The 22,451-nt window shown below is 39.0% G+C and overlaps 1 protein-coding gene and 1 long non-coding RNA gene across 3 annotated transcripts in view; both read left to right on the top strand.

Annotated features, from left to right (window-relative positions):
* Nucleotides 1-22,451, top strand: part of LOC145555013 (uncharacterized) — a 273,441-nt gene that overhangs the window by 77,279 nt on the left and 173,711 nt on the right. The window lies entirely within an intron of this gene.
* The window catches only part of mcu (mitochondrial calcium uniporter), a 62,811-nt gene that overhangs the window by 22,739 nt on the left and 17,621 nt on the right, over nt 1-22,451 (top strand). For both annotated transcript variants that reach the window (XM_008429958.3, XM_008429959.3), the window contains exon 2: nt 7,727-7,837. In XM_008429958.3, the coding sequence (XP_008428180.1) occupies nt 7,727-7,837 (111 nt within the window). The remainder of the gene's footprint in view (nt 1-7,726; nt 7,838-22,451) is intronic.

The following is a 22,451-nucleotide window of genomic DNA, read 5'->3' as shown; positions in this document are numbered from 1 at the left end:
ATCTCAGATCAGCTTGTTAGATCCATGCTGAGTCATGAGTAGTGAGGGTCTTTTCCCTTGTGTTTGTTAGAAAACTTTGCTGGAGCTTTCTTCTTCGCTGATTTGATCAGTTGATTTGTTAAAGGTGCAAAAGTTTCAGTTTCTCTTATTAGGAATAAGTTTTGTTGTTGAGACAGAATCGTCTTCATTTTCTAAAAGTAAACTTTCCTTTTACAGACAAGCAGCTTGTTTTAGATACAGCTTCTGTTCTTGCAGAGGGATAACGGCATAATCAGCTTTTTAGAAGACGTTCAGGGATCCAAATTTAAACTTTTTGTTTATATATTAAGATCTGACAGTGACGGTACATCCACCTTGTGTGCAAAACTATACAACTCTACATCTTCATTGTTGCTCCAGGTTGAAAGGGACATATTTTCCCTCCAGTGAGTTGTGGGTTTGCTCTACAGGCTCCTCCTGGGGTTGTGCAATGAAAACTTCCTTATCAAATGTTTTCAATTCAATTCAGCTCAGACTTTTATCTTTTCAGAGATCAACAGATTATTTTATCTAACGATCTCCAACATTTGCATAATGCTGTTCGCAGAAAATAGACTCATTAAGACTCGTTGACTTTTAGGTAGACCATGCTAAAAAACTCAGCCTGACATGAGCAAAACAATCTTATCAAGACGACTCAGATACAAGTGTGTATAATAGAATCAGGTTATTTTATTTATTCTGGTAATTTGATGTAAAAAAAAAAAAAAGTAGAAGTTACTCATTATATAGCTTTATTTCTTACAGGGTGAGACATTTTATTAGGGTTCCAACTAACAAATACTTTGGTAATGGATAATTCTTTCTATTATTCAGATGATTAATTGATTTTAAAAACAATGCAGATTTTTCATTTAACCATGCAAGTCTGATTTATACACTATTAGGAAAACATTAAAACATGCAAATAAATAATTTTTTAAATAAGAAAATAATGTTGTTTTTGCCTAAAATGCAATAACATAACATTAATTTTGGTGCATACTTGTACCTACAGTAAAAAAAAAATACTTCTAACATCAACATGTGAAAATCTCAAACATTTTTTAAAATCGGTACATAGGGCTGATCTGTTGATTACTTTTTGGATTAACTGATTAATAATTGGATAGCAATAGGCTTTTAATCACAATGAATTGTGATATCGATTATTGAAAATAATCGTCAACTAATTTAGAAACAGCCATTTGCTGGAAGAACACAGTCAGAGAAGTAATTAAGTCAAAACTTTACAAAAAAATATAAAAATATGTTGCATTTAAAATATAAAAATCTTCATAAATATCTCAACCATACATTTTATGTGATTATTTTTTATGATTATTGGTTACAGCTTCTTAAAAAAACAGTTTTAATGTATTGCAGTCCGCCTGACACATGAATCCTCTGGACATTGGTGATCAGATGCTTCCAATTATTGGAGCAGCTCGGGATTCCCGGCAGTCTCATGTTTTGGGAATGTGCACAGGAGACAGAAACTTCTTGTCTGACCCAGAGCTCATCAAAGCACTCCAACTGTACGAGTTACTACATGTCAGGTTTCAAACATGCAGACTGACAGGCAGGTAACCAGGGTTACGGTCGGTGTAACTGAGTACTGGGGAGAGCTTCGATTTAACATGTCTGATATCAGCGCAGAGCGGTTTCTGAGCTCATAGCACGGCATTGCCATAAGTCAGTCAGGAAATCAATACACTGCAGGGAGTGGACACTTAATTTGCGCATGTGACATGGAGTATAAAGCATGTCCCTGCTTGAGTCACAAATGTGTCACACGTGATGGGGTTATTTTAAAGTCTGAAATCTGAGCTGCAGGATCTGCGTTATGAGGTTAGTAAATAAATCAGGTGTCACTGCAGTGTCTGAATCTTCAACAGGAAGCCCTATATAGCTAATTTTATCTCTAGAGTGTAAAATGGAGTGTGATTAATTTTTACATTTTGAATGACAGGCAGCAGAAGTTCCTGTATTTAGTAGGATAGTTTTAGCTATTAGAGGAACTCTGTCCTTCCTAGTCTCATAGCATATATCCAGTTTGCAGTTCGTCCTCTGAAACCTTGCTTTCTGCATGCCACATAACAAATTGCCGTGGTGTCCACTTTCCGCATTGAACTTGGTGCATTATGAGCAGAAAATTAGCCTTTCTCCGCACGCGTATGTCATTTATTGTGTTTTTATTCTGCCAAGCAGGTGCTGTCAGTGGGGATTTAGCCAGGTGGGACTTTTTGTATCAGGAGGACAAGGTGATGCGGTTGAGGGTGTTTGCATCATATGTGCTTCGAGTCTGTTGGTTAGGTAGAAGCTGTAGAGAGCAGCTGTTGTCTGTGGAAATCTGGTAACAGAAATAGACCCCCTCATAACTCACATAGACCTCTGCATGTGGTGCAGAGATGTTCTGGTCTAATTTTAAGTTTCCGTGTAAAGTGTTGCACAGTTAGAACCGAGTTGTTGGCATTAAGTTACATTACTTTATTTGTAGATTGCCTTGCAAAAATATTCACACACCTTACTCCCATTTTTATTTTATTATTTTTTTTACATTTTTGCTACGACCATCAAGTAGGTAGACAGACAAAAATGATCACACATGTGAAATTCAAATAATAAACATTTTTACTTTATTTTATTTTTTACTTTTGCTCATTTGTTATCCTACAGCAACATTGGACTGGTTTAAATCAAGCCAACTTGATGTGCTAGAATGGTCTATTCAAAGTCCATGAAAAATCTGGGGCAGTACCTGAAAATTGCTTTTTTACGGAATTTACTTATTCATCATTTTGTTTTGTTCTGTCACATAAAATCACCAGTAAAACATACATGTGACAAAATGGGAAAATTAAAGTGATGTGAACTGGATATTAGCTGCATCCTTACATATTCACATGTGTGTTCAACATGGCCGTATACAAAGCAAAAGCAGCTCTCCAGAGACGCCACCTATGAGTTACTGCCTTATACCTGGCTTGTGAAAGATAAGGAAGACTCTGTATTAATCCTCCAACAACTTGCTATCTTGGTAAGGTCCATTGCGCATCTTAATGTGGCCAACATAGTCCCTGAAGGCATCCCTGAAGGCATCCCAGTGAAGCTCTCTACAGCTTCACTGGGAGGTGGACCCTTTTTTGGTCCACCTCACGTTGCTGGTACACATTTACACACGACTCAAGCTTCGTTGCTCTTTGCTTTTTGAGACTGCAAGTGTGGCCAGTTGTTGAATTTGGTCTCCTTGGAAACCTAATAATTTGTTGCTGTGTGTGTGTGTGTGTGTGTGTGTGTGTGTGTGTGTGTGTGTGTGTGTGTGTGTGTGTGTGTGTGTGTGTGTGTGTGTGTGTGTGTGTGTGTGTGTGCTCAGAAGAAGTCAAACACAATTATGAACAATGGACGGTCTGTTCACAGTCGTCCTTTCTCCAATTAGTTCTGCTTGTTTGCAGCTGTAGAAACGTGAAGGTAAAAGGAAGCAGAAACCAGAGGTGATAATCGCAGCTCTTCCCCAGGAAAGCTAATCTTGATTGGGACTGAACGTCTGGCTTGGCTGCGTCCTGAGAAGTAAAGATTTTCCACCGTTTAATAGGACAAGCCATTCCCTGACAAACGAAAGAGAAGTGTTCGCTGTAATGTAGACCCTTGCAAATATTTGCAAATATTTTCTTATTTCCCTTTTTTATTATAATACATTAAAACTTTTGCATCTCCTGCACCTTCGGTTCCATATTTAATTAATAATCTTGTGAAAAAACACAATGCTCATTCTGTTAATCCTTTGTTTCAAAGCTCAAATGGCCCTGAATCGTTTTGAACTATAAAAGTATTGAGATCATAACATTAGATATGGGTCATCTTAGATTTAACACACAAGTTTCTTCTGTAGTTGAAACAAGATTGTTTTCATGTCTTTATTACATCACACTTTATTTTAATGCACCGTATTTCAGGTTCAGACAGGCAGCACTTTCTCGCCTTTAGCTCGTCTGGTTGCTCCTCACTGGTGCACTGTGTGCCGAAGACTGGAAGATTAATATCTAAACTCAAACTATAAAGTCTTAAAAAAAGGCAATCATTAAAAAAAAAAAAAAAAAAATTAACAAGGCTAAGCTTGGTGGGGGCACAAGTAAAGCCTGGTGGCCCGCCAGGCTTATAATACACTGAGGGAAACCCTGCTCCTGATGATGCTTCACTCGTGTTTGATTTGCTTGTATTTTCAGAGAATGTCCTGTACTATAGTTTGCTTCCTACTTTTGGTGCAGTGTCCAGTTTGGCTGGCATTTACATATGCAGAGTTTACTTTAACTGAACCAAGACCAGAGTTCCCTTTTTTGGTCCACCTCACGTTGCTGGTACACATTTACACTTACCCATACAAACCAGACTTTCTAGAAAAACGATCCAGAGTTTGATCAAAATCTAAACGGGTGAATGCACAGTCATTCTCTTAGTCTTTGGTAAACCATTTGTTGTTTTTTTAAAAATATGACGTACTTTCCTTGTAGCAAACCATCTACCGTGACGTTTTTCCTCTCTTCTATAAAGAGAGGAAGGTCACATAAAGGCCACATTTATGCTATTGGCTGTTTCCCGCCTGAGCTGTAGCTATCTACATGAATTTTTAGATTTTTATTTGTAACGAATACTTTTAAATAAGAGCGCATTTCCTCTGTACAACTTGTGACTTTGTGCAGGGGACAAAGCCACTTATGAGGTATGTTTGACTTATATCTCATAAGTCAAATAAAGTATGTTGAAATTTGTAAGAAAATATTGTAAAGTTTAATCATTACTTTTGCAATTCTCTCTTTTTGGTTTGCCAAAAACACAAGGAGACAGTCACAGCTCTGTCTTGGCTTTCAAGAAGGTTGTTATATGAAGGTAATGCTGTGTGTAACGACAGAAAAGTTGTAAAATAGACATTAGCGTTAATTAGACTTTTGATGGCCAGCGAACTGCTACTTGTTATGAAACAACTCTTAAGTGAAGGGGATCCCACTTAAATTAAAAATTTAACAAGCAAATATTAACTTTTGTGTTAAATGAATTAATAAACATACACACGAGTGAAAGCATCGTTAAAATGGATTAACAAAGCAAAAATGCTGTTTCTTTCTGCTAACACGATTTTCTACTATTTGGCCTAATATATGACTGCTTCAGCTTTAATGTTGCTTGAAATTGTCTTCTGCAACCTTTTGCAGTCAGGGTGGGTGCTCTGCAGTCACGTGGGATTTATGGCGCTTTACTCACCCGGACATACTTTTGTTATATCACGAACAAAAGTGACAGATTGGAAAATGTTTCAGTTTGTTGGTCATTTTTGAGAAATAATAACAATAAAAAAATATCTTAAGCGATGCCTCATGCATGAGGAAGCAGGAAATTTCAGATGTAGATGGTTTAACAAATACTTTACAGCAGTTGTTCATTCTTTACTCAGCTCAACAGAGTCCTGATCGAAGGTGCTACGTGGTTGTTTTTTTCGCCTGTTTTGTCAAAGTCCATACAAAACAGCTCTGGGTCAATTCGACCCAGCAAGAGCAGAGACATTTCTTCCCTCTCTCTTTGCCTGCTAGAAATAAATTCAATCAATTTGTTCTTGCAGATTTTTGTTCTTTGCATGCATTCTGGGCAGAAACTTTTTTTCCCTCAATTTAATTAAAAAAAAACTCTTTATTGATTCCATTTAAGAAAATTTAAATGTTGTTTGAAGTCGAGGTTCTTCAGAGATGTTGTTGAAGGCTGTGGGCAGGGAAGGTCTCCTGTTGCGGTCTGAGTTACAGTGACTCTGAAGAAGCCTCTGACTGAAGATTTTTCCAGTAGTGTCGTGAAGAGGATGTTCAAGGTTGCCCCACGCTGAAGGCATTAAATGGTCAACCATTTAAAATACTAAATAGCTTGGGATCTAAAGACATCAACAATCGGACTTGCATAGACATCTAGTCTAAAACAAGCTATAGAAAAGGTCCAGTGGTTTGATGCAGGTACTTTGCTCTCTGTGTTTAAATTCCACTTTATCTCCATCTGATCTCTTGTCAGCGCTCGCAGCCCGGGAGCATCTGACTGCATATTTTCAAGGTGAAAGTATTTTAGGCATTTCTAGAGGATGTTCAGTCCAGAGGAGAAAATCTGTCCAACGCACAACCTTTGAACACATCCCGCTGGGAGCCCATCCTAAAGTGAGAAGCAGGCAGCATGTTTATCATATCTTTATTCAAGTTTGCATTGAGACATATCCTTTTTTTTTTTTTTGCTTTTTCTCAAACATTAATGCACTGAGAGTTCAGGTTTGAGTTGTGTAGGCTTGATCATCTCTTTCATCTGCAGGTGTGAGCCGCAGCAGCAGGCTGGATCGCTTGCTGTTTAAAACATAAGCGGAAAATTTCACTTGACATACAGTCGGCTGCTGAATCAACACAAAAGAGAAATTGCAAGTTGCTGTGACAAAAATAGCAAATAAAACCAAGTTATCACTTTGAAGTATTATTTTAAGCCCGTTTTTAGCTCCCAGACATGTGCTGCATATATGCAGTTACTGATGGTACCTCGTCTCAGTCCACAACGTAAAAATGGCTTTGCAGATTTCTTTTTTTTTTTTTTTACAAGTGAAAATGTGAAAGAAACCAATGACTTTCAGAAATCAATAATTTAGTAAAATCTAGTCTACAGATATTCTGACACTAGAGAGTAAACAGCATTGTAAAGATCAAGGAGCATGTCAGATGACATAAAAATAATCATTTTGGCCTACATGTGGTGGAAAAGAAACATCAAAATGAACACACTATCCCCACTATGAAACGGTAGTGGGAGGATCGCTCCTTCAGACTAGTGGCGGCAGCAACTGGCAGACACTTGGTTGAACTGCATATCTGCTGAATTTGCCTACAAACTATGTCTCAGTCCAATGTTCCTTAGAAGAACAAGTGTAAACAGCATAATGGTGGAGCATTGTTGTGATGATGTGCTGTAAGGGAAAATGTCACAAAGAGTAGAAGCTCCTTAAAGAGACAGAGGCCCAATTTCAATAAATTGAATGGAATGGAAAGATCATTGCAGAATAATCCTAGAAACCCAAAAGACGAGCAGTTGTTTGACAGAAATCCAGAAGTCCCATCTGAAGTTTGCCACAGGTCATGTAGTCGACACATCTGACTGTAGACATAGTTCGGTTCAGCTGAGGTCAAAATGCAACTTTATGGCATACATCTAAAATGCTATTTGTGTGGAAAACTGAACTTAATGACCTGAATTGCAGCTTCAAAGTTGCATTTGAATCGGTTAGATCAAAGCATCCTCGTGTTAGGATGGGCTAATCAAAGTCTAGCTCTAAATTCAGAAGAAATTTTCTGTCAAGATCGTTAATGTTCTCAGATATTCTTCAGTCAGTCTGACTGAGCTGATTTACAAAGAAGAAAGGGGGGGGGAAAAGAATCAGTTTTTAGATACGAAAAGCTGGTAGAAAAGACCAAAGTGTATGACCCGTCTGCTTAAACTTTACTATGATACACAACTGAATAATAGTTGGTCTATCATAGACCAACAGTACATTAAAATCAGTGGATTTAATGTGACGAAATGAGAGAAAGTTTGAGTATGAATATACCTGCAAGTGTCTGTGCTGACCTCATTTTCTTTGAGCCGATGATTTTTTCTTAACTTGACACGTGTGTGTGTGTTTTTGTCTTTCCTTCTGCAGGAGGTGCTGCCTGCTACTTTCACCCGTCAGACTGTCAGGAGAGCTCATGGCCTACGGTCAGCAGCCCACTCCACGCTCTTCACCCAGACCACCACTGCCCTGTCTCCACAGGTTAGCGTTTGAGCATGCCTCCTTGTGCGTGTCTGTGCGTGTGTGTTGGTAAAAGACAGTGACATGCACAAATTGATTCCTCATTGTTTGGGTTATTGATTTCTCTGCCATTTCACAAACTCAAACGAAAATCAATATTTTATTGAACCGTGATCAAGCTAGTGTTTGGCCTATTGATGGGTGACAGTAATGAGCCCCAGCAATGTCAGGCTTTTCTGAAATTTCATCATGCATTGCACCTATTGAGTCATTTTTAAAGGTCAGCTGGGAAATTTCCTGATCCATTCTGAACCCAAGATTTCAGCCTGTACTGGTTCAGAAAGCCAGCCGGATATTGAAACTAGTGTCATTCTGCCACAGAGAAGCAGTTTGTTACCATCAGCAAATGTTTCATCTGTTTGTGGAACAAACAGATGAAACATTTGCTGATTTTCATCTGTTTGTGGAACAAACAGATGAAAAATCTCACATCATGCATTCAGAAAAATGAATGACGTTCATTCATTCAGAAAAATCTCACATCATGCAGCAGTGGGCTGCATCAAAGATTAAGTATTCGCTTGTCGGTTTCAGTTTGTGTTCAGTTTAGTTTAAAATGAGGAAAACATTCAGTTTATTTATATTTTTACAGGTATTCACTTACTCAGAAGTGAGTTTTTTTTTTTTGCAGGGAAAGTCTGTGCAAATTAGCACCAAACCGTTGCAGAGTTTTCAGCTGGAGGATTGGTAGCTGAGACCTTCTAACCAAACATGACAGACAGTTCTAAGTTTTGCACCTTCTCACCGTTACCACTTTGTCCTTCACTCCCTCGTCTTCCTCAGACCACAACTCTTATTGCTCTGTGTTGCTCTGAGTAAAGGCCGACTGGAGTCCAATAAAGCAGACGCATTAGGTTAAAAAGATCGGCTGAAGGTTGAGTGGGTGTATTTTTTCTTATTTATTTATTTATTTTTCCAAGAATCTCACTTGGCCCACTAGCAGAACTTGCATGGGGATTAAAATTTGATGATGAGAGCAGGATATTTGTTCCTTGAGTGCTTGCAGATCTGTGGATATTGGTGCATTATCTCCTTTGACCGTCAATGCAGGGTGTATACAAACACTCCTGCTGCATTGGCAGGGAGTGTATGTTCGGTGGGCTTTGTTTGAGCTGCTGCATGTGTATTTATGTAATTGGGTTGTGTGAAACATAAAAGGCCATTGTTGGGTTTTATGGCGCGTTGCGGGACGCGTGGTGAAAGATGAGTGGCACCTTTCTGCAGACTGTTTACATTTTGCACAGGCTCAGAAAGGACAACACGGGAAATAAATGCATTACATCAAGACTGCTGTAAACGATTATTTTATTAACCAAGTAATCTATCGTTTATTCTGACGATTAATGTAACGGTAATCTGGTATTTTTGCTTGAGTAGCTCCTTTTTTAAATAGCATTTTATTACATAAAATACAATACTTTTCGAACATCACTCGTGTTTGAGACATGATTTTTTTTTTAAATGCAAAAATAATGAGAAGTAAAACAGTCCGTTAAATAGTGAAAAATAATTTAACAAGACATTCTACAAATCCTTACAGCTAGGGATGCAAACAATCAATTGACTTACTACTATCGAGTAATGGTTTGTTAGATTACAATCAGTTCCAGTCGATTAACTAATAACGCACGTTTAGACTTTATTTCAGATTTGTAGTTTGGCCGCCATCCAGCAGAGGGTGCTACTTGTCATTCTTAAGCTGAGCTGTTGTAAGAGAAAAAAAGATGGCGGAGAGTGCGTCTCTGAACAGGAAAGCGAAACAGTCCAAGCAGATTCTAGTGTGTGATGCAAAATGCCCTATAGGCGGTTCTGTTTAGAAATATAAACACTCGACGGGCTCAAGCGGTTTCTGTCCAATCTGTGGACAGAAACTGATGTTGACTCTGTTGATGGAGGATTAAGTGTTTTATTCTTTTCATCTTTTATTCTTCTACCCAGCAACCTAAAAGGTTGTTGTTTGGTTATATTTTATAAATATGTATAAAGTAACTAATGTGTGTATTACACTGACTGTTTATTCAGTCAGTAAAATACAGCTGAAAATGTTTCATAAAAATATGTGCTTTAGTAAAATTATATTATGAAAAATGAGCCCAATTCGTGTTATGGAAAAAAGGTAAACCCCCCTTGATAAAAGAGAAAACTTTTAAGGAAAATGGCTGCTTATCATTTAATTGTCAATTGATGAGTACAATCACATCTGTAGTTGATTTATTAACCAATAACTTTGCGCCCTCAGTTACAGCCCTACATTACATACATGGTTGGATAGTAAAAAGGTGTCTGCTGTGGACTCTTGGCCTTATTCACAAGGGGAAGAAGCAACACAGCTGATGGTGAGCTTCTCTGTTGTCCCAAGTGTGTCTCCTTGTGCCGTGTACCCCCTGAGGGAGCTGTTTGTACAGAGGACAAGGACAGGAGGGAGGGAGGGAGGGGACATGTGAGACTCAGCAGGGTAGGTCTGCATCGCCAGGTCCTCATGCCTCGGTTGGGTACAGCAGAAGATGATACTGTCATAACAGGATTAACTGGAGGAAGCAGATATGCTGTATGCAAGCTTTGTATGAATAATAAAGTGGCTCTAAACCCATCTGCCAATATGTGTTCTGCACTGTTGAGTCTTTTTTTAATATTGCAGCCTCTCCTCCATATCTCTCCTCCGTTCTCCTGCATTGCTGCAGTACGGTACACTCGTCTCCTCCTTGCCAAAGCCGGCACTCCCTCCCTCCCTCTGTCCCTGTTTTAGCATACGTCGGTTTAGCTGCAGCCTCCCGCGGGGTTCCTGCAGGTCACGGCCGCGTTCACCCTCACGCACGCAGGGCCAGCCTCTGCAGCGCCGCAGTTCTCGGATAAACCTTTCGATGCATCTGCAGCTCAGCTCCTCGAGAAGAAGAGCGGTGACAGTTGTCAAATGTCAAAGCGGTGGGAGGACGAGAGAGAAATCTCAATGAGGAAGAAACAGAGATGTTTGTTCCTCGCTGGAGCTGAGCCACGTTGCTTTTGAACAGAGGGTTGGAGCTGAGGGGCGCGCCGAAGAGGAGATGGTCAGTATTGAAGCTGACAAAGATGGAGCACGAAGAACATGCACATCTTTGGGGGCGGAGGGGAAAGCATTGTTCCCCTATTGTTGTACACTGCAAAAACACAAAATCTTAACACATTTTGGTTTAGTTTGGTTTAGTGCAAATATCTTGGTACACTTGAAAAAAGACAAATATCCAGCCAAATTTACACCAGAAGCTTATTGATTGCAACAAATTAATTGTAAATGTAATTTTGAATTTGCCATGTTAAAAAAAAAAGATTATCAAGAAGGTTTTCTGTTGAGATTATTTTTTTAAACATCAACTTTGACAATTATTTTCTCTCCTAGTCTTAAGTGATGTTTCAAATATTTGCTGTTCAGCTGCTTATTTGTGGTTAAGTTGGAATATTTCAAGATAGTCATCCTCCTTTTTGCACCAGACCCTCAGCAGACCTAAATCCTGTTAAGTAGATTGCTTAGTCCTTGTGTAAAAGCACAAAATGTTTGACTAATGAGTCAACAACCCAGCAGCTGTAATTAACTTTTTACTGGAAATCCTTTCCTCATGGAGTATTTCAGGAGGAAGAACTGCAGATTAAAATCTGACGGTTCTGATCGTTTCGTAAAATAAATGCCTGACATTGACTTGCTATTCCAGATGCAACAAGCTTCCCATCTATGTCAAACGTTTTTTTCAGTCCGAGGATCTGTATTTATCGAGTGTCTCCTCGTCTGTTTCAAACCCTTCCTCTCCTTTTACGGCGTTCTGTCTGAGAGTGCTTGTGCAGTGACATCTATTTGGATTGTAAACAGCCCAAATATGTAATTTATCTCCTAAACAGCGACACGCTCTTACTGAATCTTATTTTGCTTTATCTGTTTGGGTTCTAAAATCACCAAAACTGAGCTATTAATCTATTTATATGAAGGAGGACAACCTCCATAGCACTACTGGAAACTTGACCTTAATATTTTAATAAAAATGTTTCTCATTCATTTTCTGTATTGCCATTTGGTAAACTACTTTGGAGCATCTTATGTTCAAAGTTTTATCAGATAAGAATTAAGCCCCCAAAAATCGCAGCTCACGTCTGTTTGATTCTGCTTTTATGATTTCTAAACTTTCAGTTTCAACAAATGAATCCAGGGCGCGCCGACAGACTTACTGAGCTTTAATTAACTCGGCACCTAATTAGGAAGTCGGTTCATTCTCATGTAATTGCCTGTTTTTAGTGACAGCGCTCAGTGAGAAGAATCATCGCTGCTGTTATCAGATTTTCAGGTGCCAGCTGTCAGCAGACGGGACAAAAGTTGAGAGAGCCGGAGTTCGAAGATTTGAAGGTTTCATGTCAGCGTAGCGCTGACACAAACTGTCAGCTGAAGGTAAATAAAAACAGAAACTTCATCTCCCATCTTCAGAACTGCTTTCAGGCTAAATGATCTCAGGAATGGTCTGATTTACTTTACATTTTTTAGATAAAGCTTAATATCTTTGCATTTTCTGTCCCGTCAGAGCTCCATGTATTTTAAGAAAGGTATTGATCTGTGCTGCCTAACCTTTCATTGATTGTTAACAAAACAAGCAAAAAACACAAACATGAACAAAAGCTGGGTTGATCTAGTTTATGTAAATTTCCGCTGCCTAGAACATTAGAGAGAAATTGATTTTCCGTAGGTGAGGGGATTTTTAAAAAATGAGAAGAGCTGCCATGAGGAGTCCTGAATATTGGAGCTGAAGGCCCAGTGATTAAATCTGTGAGCATCGCCGTAATGGAGTCGCATTCTGTTTTAATGAAAAATGGGATGCGGTTAATTATTTTTTAAAGCATAATGAGCCGATGCCGCTTGGTAGTAAAGATTGGAGCTGGTGCTGAAAATAAACCTGTAAACATGTTAGAAGATATTCAGAAACACAACAGGAGAACTCACCAGGGCTCCTACTCACCCAGAAATAATCTGGAGTTAAAATTTATGATTTATTTCACTATAGAAAACAAAATAACAACATAGAGATGTTTTAGATACTCTACTGTCTTTCTTTGTCCTTTCTTCTTTCCTTTGACACTAGCACTCTTAATTCCTTTGTTTCCTTCCTTCTTGCCCACCCTCTTTTTATGCCTTTAAAGTTTAAAACCTTCTCATTTCTGATGCACCTTTCAAATTGCAGAAAACATCAAACGATCTTGAAGAAGACACATTATCTGTTAAACCCCATCATATAAAGTAAGCAAGGAAAATAAAACACCAAAATGATTTGTGTATCATCCCACTAGGTCGAATTTAGGCTTTGGGTAAAACTTTGACCTCCTGTTATAAACTTTACTCTGTTGTTACACTTTCTTACAAGGAATTAGAAAATAAGAAAATCTATGAAGAAAACACAGACTATTTTTAAATCCTTTCTGGCCTGAGTGGTAATTACTTTTATTAGTAGCAATGGCATTTACTCTGTATCTGAGAAGCAGCCGCTAAAACAAAAATGTATCTCTTGTCTGAAAATAAATATAATATTATCTGATTTCTTAGATTAGCGATCAGTATGGCTAAAATAGCGCACTATTTTTGTGCATTTCCTTGAGCATGTCAATACTTGAACTTTGAGATTTCTGAAAGACCATTATGTTTCATCACGGACAGAAGTTAAAAGCTCACATAGCAGATAACCTTCCTGTTATCTTCTGAAAGTTTTGCTCTCTCTCGCTCCCTCACAGCCTGAATGAACTGTAGATCTGTCCTAGTGTCAGTCATAGAAAATACTCTAAACTTTCTCCAACTTCACTTTTAAATACCCCACTAATTGGCAAACACTGTCTTTTTTTCCTCGGTTATAACATCCAAACTGAAGAGTGTTGCTGTCAGTGTGATGAAGTTGCTCTTACGTAACGTTAACAACCATTGCTTTACTGTACGTCTCTATCAGAAGTGTTTCGATAATAAAACAGCCGAAATTTTAAAAGTTCTGTACTGTAGTTTCAGAAAGTATTTGCGGAAGTAATTTGGTGGCATCGCAGGATTTCTTTTATCCCAGTTAACACCAGTCAGTCACCAGCCAGGGGTCATCCTGTGTCAGGGAGGCTGCCAGGGGTGACCCTTACAGATACTCTTCAGTAATCACACCGAGACTCCTAAACCTCCACTTACTGTGATAATAGCTCTCAGATTAAGTCTCAGTGCACATTACCGTCATGTGGTGCAACTCCGTGTTTTCTGAGTGCCCCAAATTATCTCTGAGAAGCGAGAAAAGCTGTAAGGCTTCGTCCCTAGTGGGAAAGACGATGGGAAGTATTGGGCGCCCTTGTCCAAGTTCATTTACCAGCATGCAAGCTGGACCAAATCCTTCTGTGACGGATGGAGGACAGTGGGGGAGAGAACAATTGCAGCATGGGGTCAAGCGGTGGAGGAGGCCCTTGAGAATGATGGAGAAAGAAATCACATTGAAATGGGAAGGTATTGAGGAGGAAGGTTAGGACAGCGGGGAGCATACTGATGATGAGGATTACGATGAGAATGAGGAAAGAAAGATACAGGGGCTGTTTTTGTCAAGAGTATTAAAAAGGCTGTCTGGCTTACTTTGATGTTAGTTCAAAATGTCACAAATGGGTGAATTTGAGGCGACTGCAGTTAGCCAGCATCTGATCCGCTAATGCTTTATGAAATTAGGCATGGAATGGTGTAAGATTCTCATGGTATTAGTTAAAATATCCCAGAAAATTTAAAACAATAAAAAGTGCAGACCTTATTTTCTTAAGTAGCAAAACAAAAATGCTATTACAGCCAAAGTCTGACAAATATATTTGTTACTATGGTTATAATGTTATCTAAAGCATTTATTTATTGGTTGCTTTATGTTGATATGTAGTTAAAATGTATGTATCCAAGCAATGTGGTGAAAAATCAACATACCCAGTCAGGACGCAGCAGAACACTGTGAATTCCACTCCATTGATCCCAATTTACACACACAATTCAAAATCACCACTAAAGCAAAGACGATTTATAAATTCTCTATTGACCAACGTGGATTTGCATGACATGTTTTCTATATCCCATCAAACATGGACAAATAAAAAGCCAACACAGCAGCTTTAGTGTCCGCAGTGCGACCGCTTCCAAACAGCCAAGTTGCTTTTTTCTTCAGAACACAGTGACATTTTTTCAGCCACCTGACTGACTGTGAGGCCAACTGGAAGGAGAGGGTCACTCTGACACTTTTTCTGGCATTTCATTAAAAGGCCTCTAAAGTGTAGAAATGGTATTACGTAACATTTCTTTGGTTTTGAAGCATACCGTTTTAAAACCTTGCTGTACCTGCATGCCGGTAACCGGCTCATCCTTCGGGGACATTATTTGACCTGTCTCAGTGCTGTCAGTTTCATGAACTCTGCTCGGCGTGACTCCCAGAGCTGTCAAAGTCCTGGCCGTCATGTTGGGTCCAGAGTACTGGTCCACCCCCAGAGCCGTCTTCCATCTGGTGGCCGGACAGCACAGTAATTTGGCCGTTGTGACTTTTCCTCCGACTGCTCTGCAGGTGGGCAGAATAACAGGAGCTTCACAGGGACCTGAATTATTTCTGCAAACTGCCCAAAGTGTGTATGAAGGCATGCTGCTCATCACGTGGCCCCGTGGCACAGAGCCTGTGAATGCTTGATGTTTGTTGTGAGGAGCCTGGAGTGTTGCGTTTGCTGTCAACAGCTTGAAAAATAATCCTAGAGTTGGATTCTTTTTATGAACACACAAAATAACCTTCTCTAAGAGAGATTTATGGTGAGTCAGCAGTATTTGAGTGTTAAGCACGAAGGTACACATCACAATAGCATTCATCGATTTATTGCTTCAGCATTTTAACAACTAAAGGAATGTATCTGGGGAGTAGACCTACAGTATTATTCAAAATTCACGATTTTCATGTTTTTGTATTTCCATTTGGTTCCTAACTGCTTCTAAAATCAGCCCAAGAGCTTAAAAAAAACTCGCCCAGCTGTTTTTTGACATGAGCCATTTCAAAAATCTCCCCGATTGTTGAGTCGCACAATGCCTTTACCTAGCAACCCCAGCCAACCCCAGCCGGTTACATAGCAACCCAAGCAGAAATGCTGCATGTTCAGTCAGCTGGTTTTACCGCTGCATATTATGTACAATGGCTGCTGGAAAAGACGAATATTTTGTTGTTGACTTGCTATTCAGACTTACTATTGATGTATTCTTGTTGAATAAGGCTCCACCTCTGCTTTTCAAAGATGTACAGTTTTATAATTGTGCGTCTGTTTGCAGCCATTTTCACGTGTGAGTGTAAACGTTCAATTGGTGGGCGGCACTTTAAATCCAAACTGCAGCAGCTAGTTTGGATTTAAAGTGACAAGACGCCCTAAAACAGCTCAGTTTAAAAGAAGCTCAAACCAAGCAGAACCGAGTCGACTAAAATTTCATTATATAAGATTGACTTTATGCAGAAAATGTAATGATCATGTTTTTTTTATATGCCACAGAGCTATCCTAACCTCACCTTTAAGAGTTAAGGCTAACTGAAGGCTGTTGGTATGGATGCTAACATGAAGAGATCTGTGCTTGAACGCCTCATGTATGAATCGGATGTCGTCCAATTCCCTTCAACTCCTTGTGCAGTGTCTGCTCGACTACAAACCTGATGCTTTCATTATGCCAGTGCTTCAACACGTGCCCAGGCTGTGTGTGGCTCACAGAGACGCTGAGCATAACGTGTCGACTCTGTGACTCAGCCAAGCGAGCAAGACTCTGAGTTCAGTTTTCCAGACTTTTGGATGCACTAATGAAGCCAGATAGCCAGTGAGTTGGCTCTGACTTGGCTGGAAACTAGATGTGAGCTTTAGTTTTTATAAATTATTTCATTTTATAGGTCTTGTAATAAAAAATGAGGACCAGAGAAAGAGGGGAAGAAGATTCCTCTTAAGTTACTCCCAGGCTCTGCTGCAAAAATAACAGATGCTGCTTCAGGAGGAAGTCACAACAGTCTGTGAGATACTGTACAAAGCCCTGAATGTCACCTCCTAATAGACAGGAAAAAGTCACATGTTGTTGTAGTTTAACTCTCCTTTGTTTGAGAAGAACAACCTTGTGAATCCGCTGTGTTTGTGGTTTGAGTTTTGTCTGCTTGACACGTTAATGTGTCAGATAATTCTACTAAATCCACAGAGGAGGCCCAAAATATGCCAGGGAAAATTAAAAAGCTTTTTGGTTTTGATTATTTATTTTTTTTGTAGGGTTTTATCTATTCGTCCATTGTCTTCAGCTTATCCCTAATAGCTGTCGCCTTACTTGTTAACACAAATAGCAGATCAGCCAATCACATGGCAGCAACTCAATATATTTAGGGATCTTGATGTGGAGGAACCAAGTTGCTGAAATTTGAAAGAAATGTGATTGTTTTTTTTTTTTAGGTGACTTTCAATGTCACATGGTTGTTGGTGTCAGGCAGGTTGATGAATGTTAAAGATATGGCTGATCTGCTGGGATTTTCATGCACAACCTTCTCTCTGGTTCACTGAGAAAAATCTGACAAAGACAAGTCCCTCGTTGGGTAGTTTTATAGGTTTTATAGGCTGTTTTTCCCCCCTCATTTCACAGTTAATAGTTGGATATTTGAAGTGGAAAATTCCATGTCCATGTTGATACCCTATGATCTGTGAAAACTCACTTAGCACGTTGTTTCTTGTCTTTTTCATTTTGTGAAGAGTTGGAGCTTCTGTTGAGGTACGTCACACATCTTGAGGTTACAGGAAAAACGGTAAAAAAAAAAGAATAGCGAATAAAATTCTGCATTTCCTCTGGGAGATTCATTTAAGAGATCAAGTTGTAGAAGAAATATTTTTCATTTTGATTCAGTGTGGGAGCTCCACTCCAAGGAGAGTGAGCTGAAGGTTGCCTGCACAAGGATTAAAAAAAAGAAGAAGAAGAAGGCGTTCAATATAAGAAAACAAAGCAATGAAAGTTGCTACAGACTGCTTCAGAAAAACAACTATATCACTGTGAATCCCCCAAAGCAATAGCTGCAGTTTTACAACAGAAATGAAACCTGGTGTGTACAAACCTGAGAAATGTTTCGAAACTGAAGTGAAATACTTTTAAGAACCCAGAATTGGATCTTAACAGCAAATTGTTGAAACCTCTTTTGCAAACAAATAAACATAAATTTTGTTTTTATTGCCACACAGAAGTTTGTAAATCTTTTAAATGCAAGCTTAGTGTCCTAAGATGTCCAACAACTGAATACAAATTGTTTTGTTCAAACCAGCTAATTGTACCTGAGCATAACCTAATGCAAATATTTCTTCCCAATCCCATTAAAAAGCTCAAAATCAGTCATTTACAGTGTAGCAGGGGCCTTATTTCTATCCAGAAGTGACTGTTAAAATATATATGACACAATGAATATTTAAGGCACATAAATATGCACTCATTGCACACAGGCTTGTGCTTTGCGAGAGACTGATCTATAGAAATTTGTATGTAATTGGCACAAGATGACAGTTTTGATTGATGGTTCACACAGAAACTTTGCAGTTTTCTCTCCATTTCACATAGATACTCTCCTCCTGCACTAGCGTCTGCAGAAGCATGCAGTTGCAACACATTGTGGTTTTGAGACCATTTTCAAGTAGTATAATGGTAATGGCATAATATTGCAAGTACATACACTCTAAAATAAATCACTAAGCTTACATTTCTAGCAAACCGACTGCTTCAGAAAAACAACCATTGTGGATCCTCCAAAGCGGTATCTGAAGTTTTACAACAAAAATGAAACCTGAGAAACATTTAACACTGGAACTGGGAGGCATTTTAAATTTCCAAAATAAATAAATGAAACAACCGAAACGAAAAATAAAATGTATGCTGAAGTCTCTGACAAAATTGCCCTTCAAAATATTTGGTCTCTAGTTGAGACCTATTCACAAGACGGGAGCTTTTTCTTTCATCTAGTCTTTAGTAAAGAGAGAGCTGCAAGGGAAAAACAGAAATGCAAATGGATATTAAGCTTGCTTTAATTCATCATGTGATTTATTGCTTACTGTGGCAGGCTTGGAAATAATATTTCAGTAGTGCGTGCGTAGCAGTATTGATCTATGTGAAATACTTGTGAAACAAAGGAGCCACAGTCCCCCACCTTTTCACGCTTCCGTCTCCAGATCAATCCTGTTGCTCATCAACGAGGTCAGGGTTGGTGTGTTTATCATGCATTTGAAAACGGAACTACCTTTGGCTGCATGTCGATAAATACTGGTGAGGTCACTTTTCCTTCAAAAGAGAGAAAAATGGAAGAAGAGAAATTATGAGAGTAAAATGGTTCTCAGCTGAACATTGTGTTACTGAAATTAACACTGAAACAAGCAGCTAGTGCCATCTGGTGCATGAGCTTTCGAACAAGGTCTCGCTGTGCCTGCAGACTGACCACACAAGCGCACACGCGCAATAAATGCATTATGTGCAAATATGTGCACATAATTTATGCAAACACGGTTTTCAATTTTTAAGCTGCTCTTATTTCAGAGGCGATTTAGCGTGTGCAGATGCTGCTTCCTGGCACGATTCAGTCCTTGGAGGTGCCGCCCTGCAGAGCAGCGTGCCACACAGCTGCCTGTCTTCTAATCACAGGCGGTAAAACCTGCACTGCTTATTAATAATGCATCATGTTCCAGTGTTGTTGGTCCCAACGAGGAGTGTGTAAATGTGTGCTTCAAGGATGGCTATTTCACTGCAACTGGCCCATATGTCGAGGAACAGATTCATCCACAGTTGAGATCTTATCCCATGGATTAGGCAAGCCATGAGTCGGAATTAATTAATCAAAGCATGTTCTCGAGCCTGAAAGGCAGTTTATTGAAACGCTGTGAAAGATTAAGCAGGAATTATTTATATCTTGCTGTGACGGGGTTCGGGTTTCTGACGGCTTCATTTGGGGGGAAGTTGTTTTCAAGTCTGCATTGCAGTGGAGCGAACAGATTAGCGGGTGCTTTCACAGGGCACGGCGTGCTCCGTCACGGTTTCCCTCACACGGCGCGTGAGCGGAGATTACTTAGCGGCGAGGCTTTCAAAGAATGACACTGCACATTTTACATCTGCTAATGGCTTTTACAAGGCAAGCAACGCAATCTGGAGAAAAAGGCAGAGATTTCTCTTGTTACATAAGCTCATCACCGCCGAGGCGCTAGGAACAGCGCCGTGTTTCTGTTACCGTTCTCGTTTTTTTTTTTTCTTCTTTTTCTGCAAATCCTGAGTGGCTACCTTCTCTGTGTGTGTGTGTGTGCGTGTGTGTGTGTGTGTGTGTGTGTGTGTGCGCTCGTTTCTCTGTATTTATGAGAAAATGGGGAATGTGTGCGAGTGTACAGATAACCGAGAGCCTTGGAGTGGACACAGGTGTGCTTTTGAGCTTTAGAGAGAAGGCACGTGTTTTGGAGGAGAATAGGAACCCATGTAGAGTAATTAAATTTAGAATTTATTTAATTGAAAGTATTAAAAATAATTGCATCAATAATATTTAAAAAATGTAGCAGAATTTGACGAAATATAGATTTTCAGCCTTGGATGTTTTAGCTAGTGCTTAACTCCAGTGACTGCTGAAGCCAGGATGTATACTGCCGTGGACTGTCGACCTGAAACACGTAGTAATGACGATCATCTTAAGAACTTCACTAATCCATTATATTTTTTCAAATGTACAATTTTGGGTAGTGACTTTAAAATTAGGTTGTTTGTACATTACAGAAGAAAAGATCAGAAGAGGTTTAAACGTGTTGCAGTCAGCAGTCTCCTAATATGCTATAAAAGAATCGTAAAGCCAGAAGGGCAACAAGCCAAAAACTTGGACCTCTTTGAGGGTTAATGACAGATTTTCCCGTGGCTCCAAGTAAGACAGTTGACTCAGTGCATTTTCTACTTAATAGCTCATAAACCTCCTTTGTTGTCCCTGATGAAGCACAAAAGTCCACAAAGTGTAGTCAGTAGGGTCTCAGCTGACGCCGCTGATACTCTTCATTTTTTATTCATTAGTTTACTTCATCTCAGGAAGCAGGTTCTTCTGAAACTGTTTCCTTCCCTCTTTGAGTGACTTTGTGACATTGATACTTCTTACTTTGTGATTGAAGATCAGTGTTTGGCAATAATTTTGAAGAAACTTTTAATTAAATTTTTTGTTTATTTCACAGGTAGAGTCCAGGTTTTGTAAGCAGTGTTATAAAGAATCTTTAATTAGTTTACCAAAATCTGGTCCAGGCCAGGAAAATGGCGGCATAACCTACGTTTTTTCAAGATGTATAAAGTATTGAGTAGGCAGCACTGTCCCTCCCCCACCTGTTGCTTACCAATCAACTGTTTGAAAAAAGACTACTACATGTTTTCCTTGCATAGAAGAAACTTTAAAAATATGATATTTTGCTAACTTTGCACCTAAAACTGCTTTTAAATTATTATTTTTTGGGTGAAATCTATTCATAATTACATGTTACAGATGGGATCCAAGTTTAATTATGTAATGTTCTTAAAATAGTTTTACATTAAATGATTTCTTTTGGACAGCTTGCTCTTACATTACCTGTTATGATGATTATGTTACATCATGCTGGTAGATTATTTACCGGCTAATTTGATTTCTGCCTAAATTTCTGTTACAAAAGCATTCACAGCATGTTGGATACTTTTGTGTAAAAATTTTCTTTAGACCTATATACAGGCATATATGTTCTAGTCTGATTACATTTTTACTGCAGTTTTTAAATGCAGTTGAGAAAGAAACCCAGCATATTGTCGCAGTCTAGATGCGAATGTTAGAGGCTAACGGTTAGCCAGAAGTGATGTTCTTTGTGCTTACGGATATTTTTATATAGTTTGTCACAGTTTATTATTATTATTTTCTATTTATTATTTAAAATTCTGTCACACAACAGATTTAAAATCAGTGGAAGATTTTTTTTTTCAGTGCTTTGTAACCAGGTGGTGTTAGCTAGCCCAACTAGCATCCTTTACTCATCAACTAGCAACACAGGGAAGTGAAAAATATTACTTCAGTATAGAATACTTTCACAAAAGTGCAGGTTGTCGAGCTAAAATCAGTCTTCTTAATTCCCAGGGCTAACATTTTATAGCTTAGGTTCATAGAATAGCTTAATATTTTTGGGGATGAAAGTCATAGTATTTTAATAACATGATGTCGCTACACCCCTTGTTTGTTCTTTCTACTGTGGCATGCATGAAGTGCTTGTGGGATGCTCTCCTCTGATGAATATTCTCCTAACTTTCAACTGTATTCAGATGTGAGATTTGACATACAACTTTTTGTGCAAATTGTTCTTTATGTGTTTCCTAGCGACAGCTCAGGGCAGCGTATTACCACAGAGATGAAAGCAGTCGTGTAGTTTAGAGACAGCGGTTTCTGGCACTCAGCCTCAAGGGCATCGTGAAGTGGGAGTTATGTCAGCAACATTATTTCTCAATATTGGTGTCTGTTCAGCACTTACCCAGATGCAACGTATAAGCTCTGCTTGGCACCTACTATTGAGTTGGAGTTAAAAGGATAGATGT

This window comes from Poecilia reticulata, chromosome 15, assembly GCF_904066995.2.
Source record: "Poecilia reticulata chromosome 15, P_reticulata-male-v2, whole genome shotgun sequence".
Lineage (NCBI taxonomy): Eukaryota > Metazoa > Chordata > Actinopteri > Cyprinodontiformes > Poeciliidae > Poecilia > Poecilia reticulata.
The sequence above is the reverse complement of the archived record's forward strand: the minus strand, read 5'-3'. Positions and strand labels throughout refer to the sequence as shown.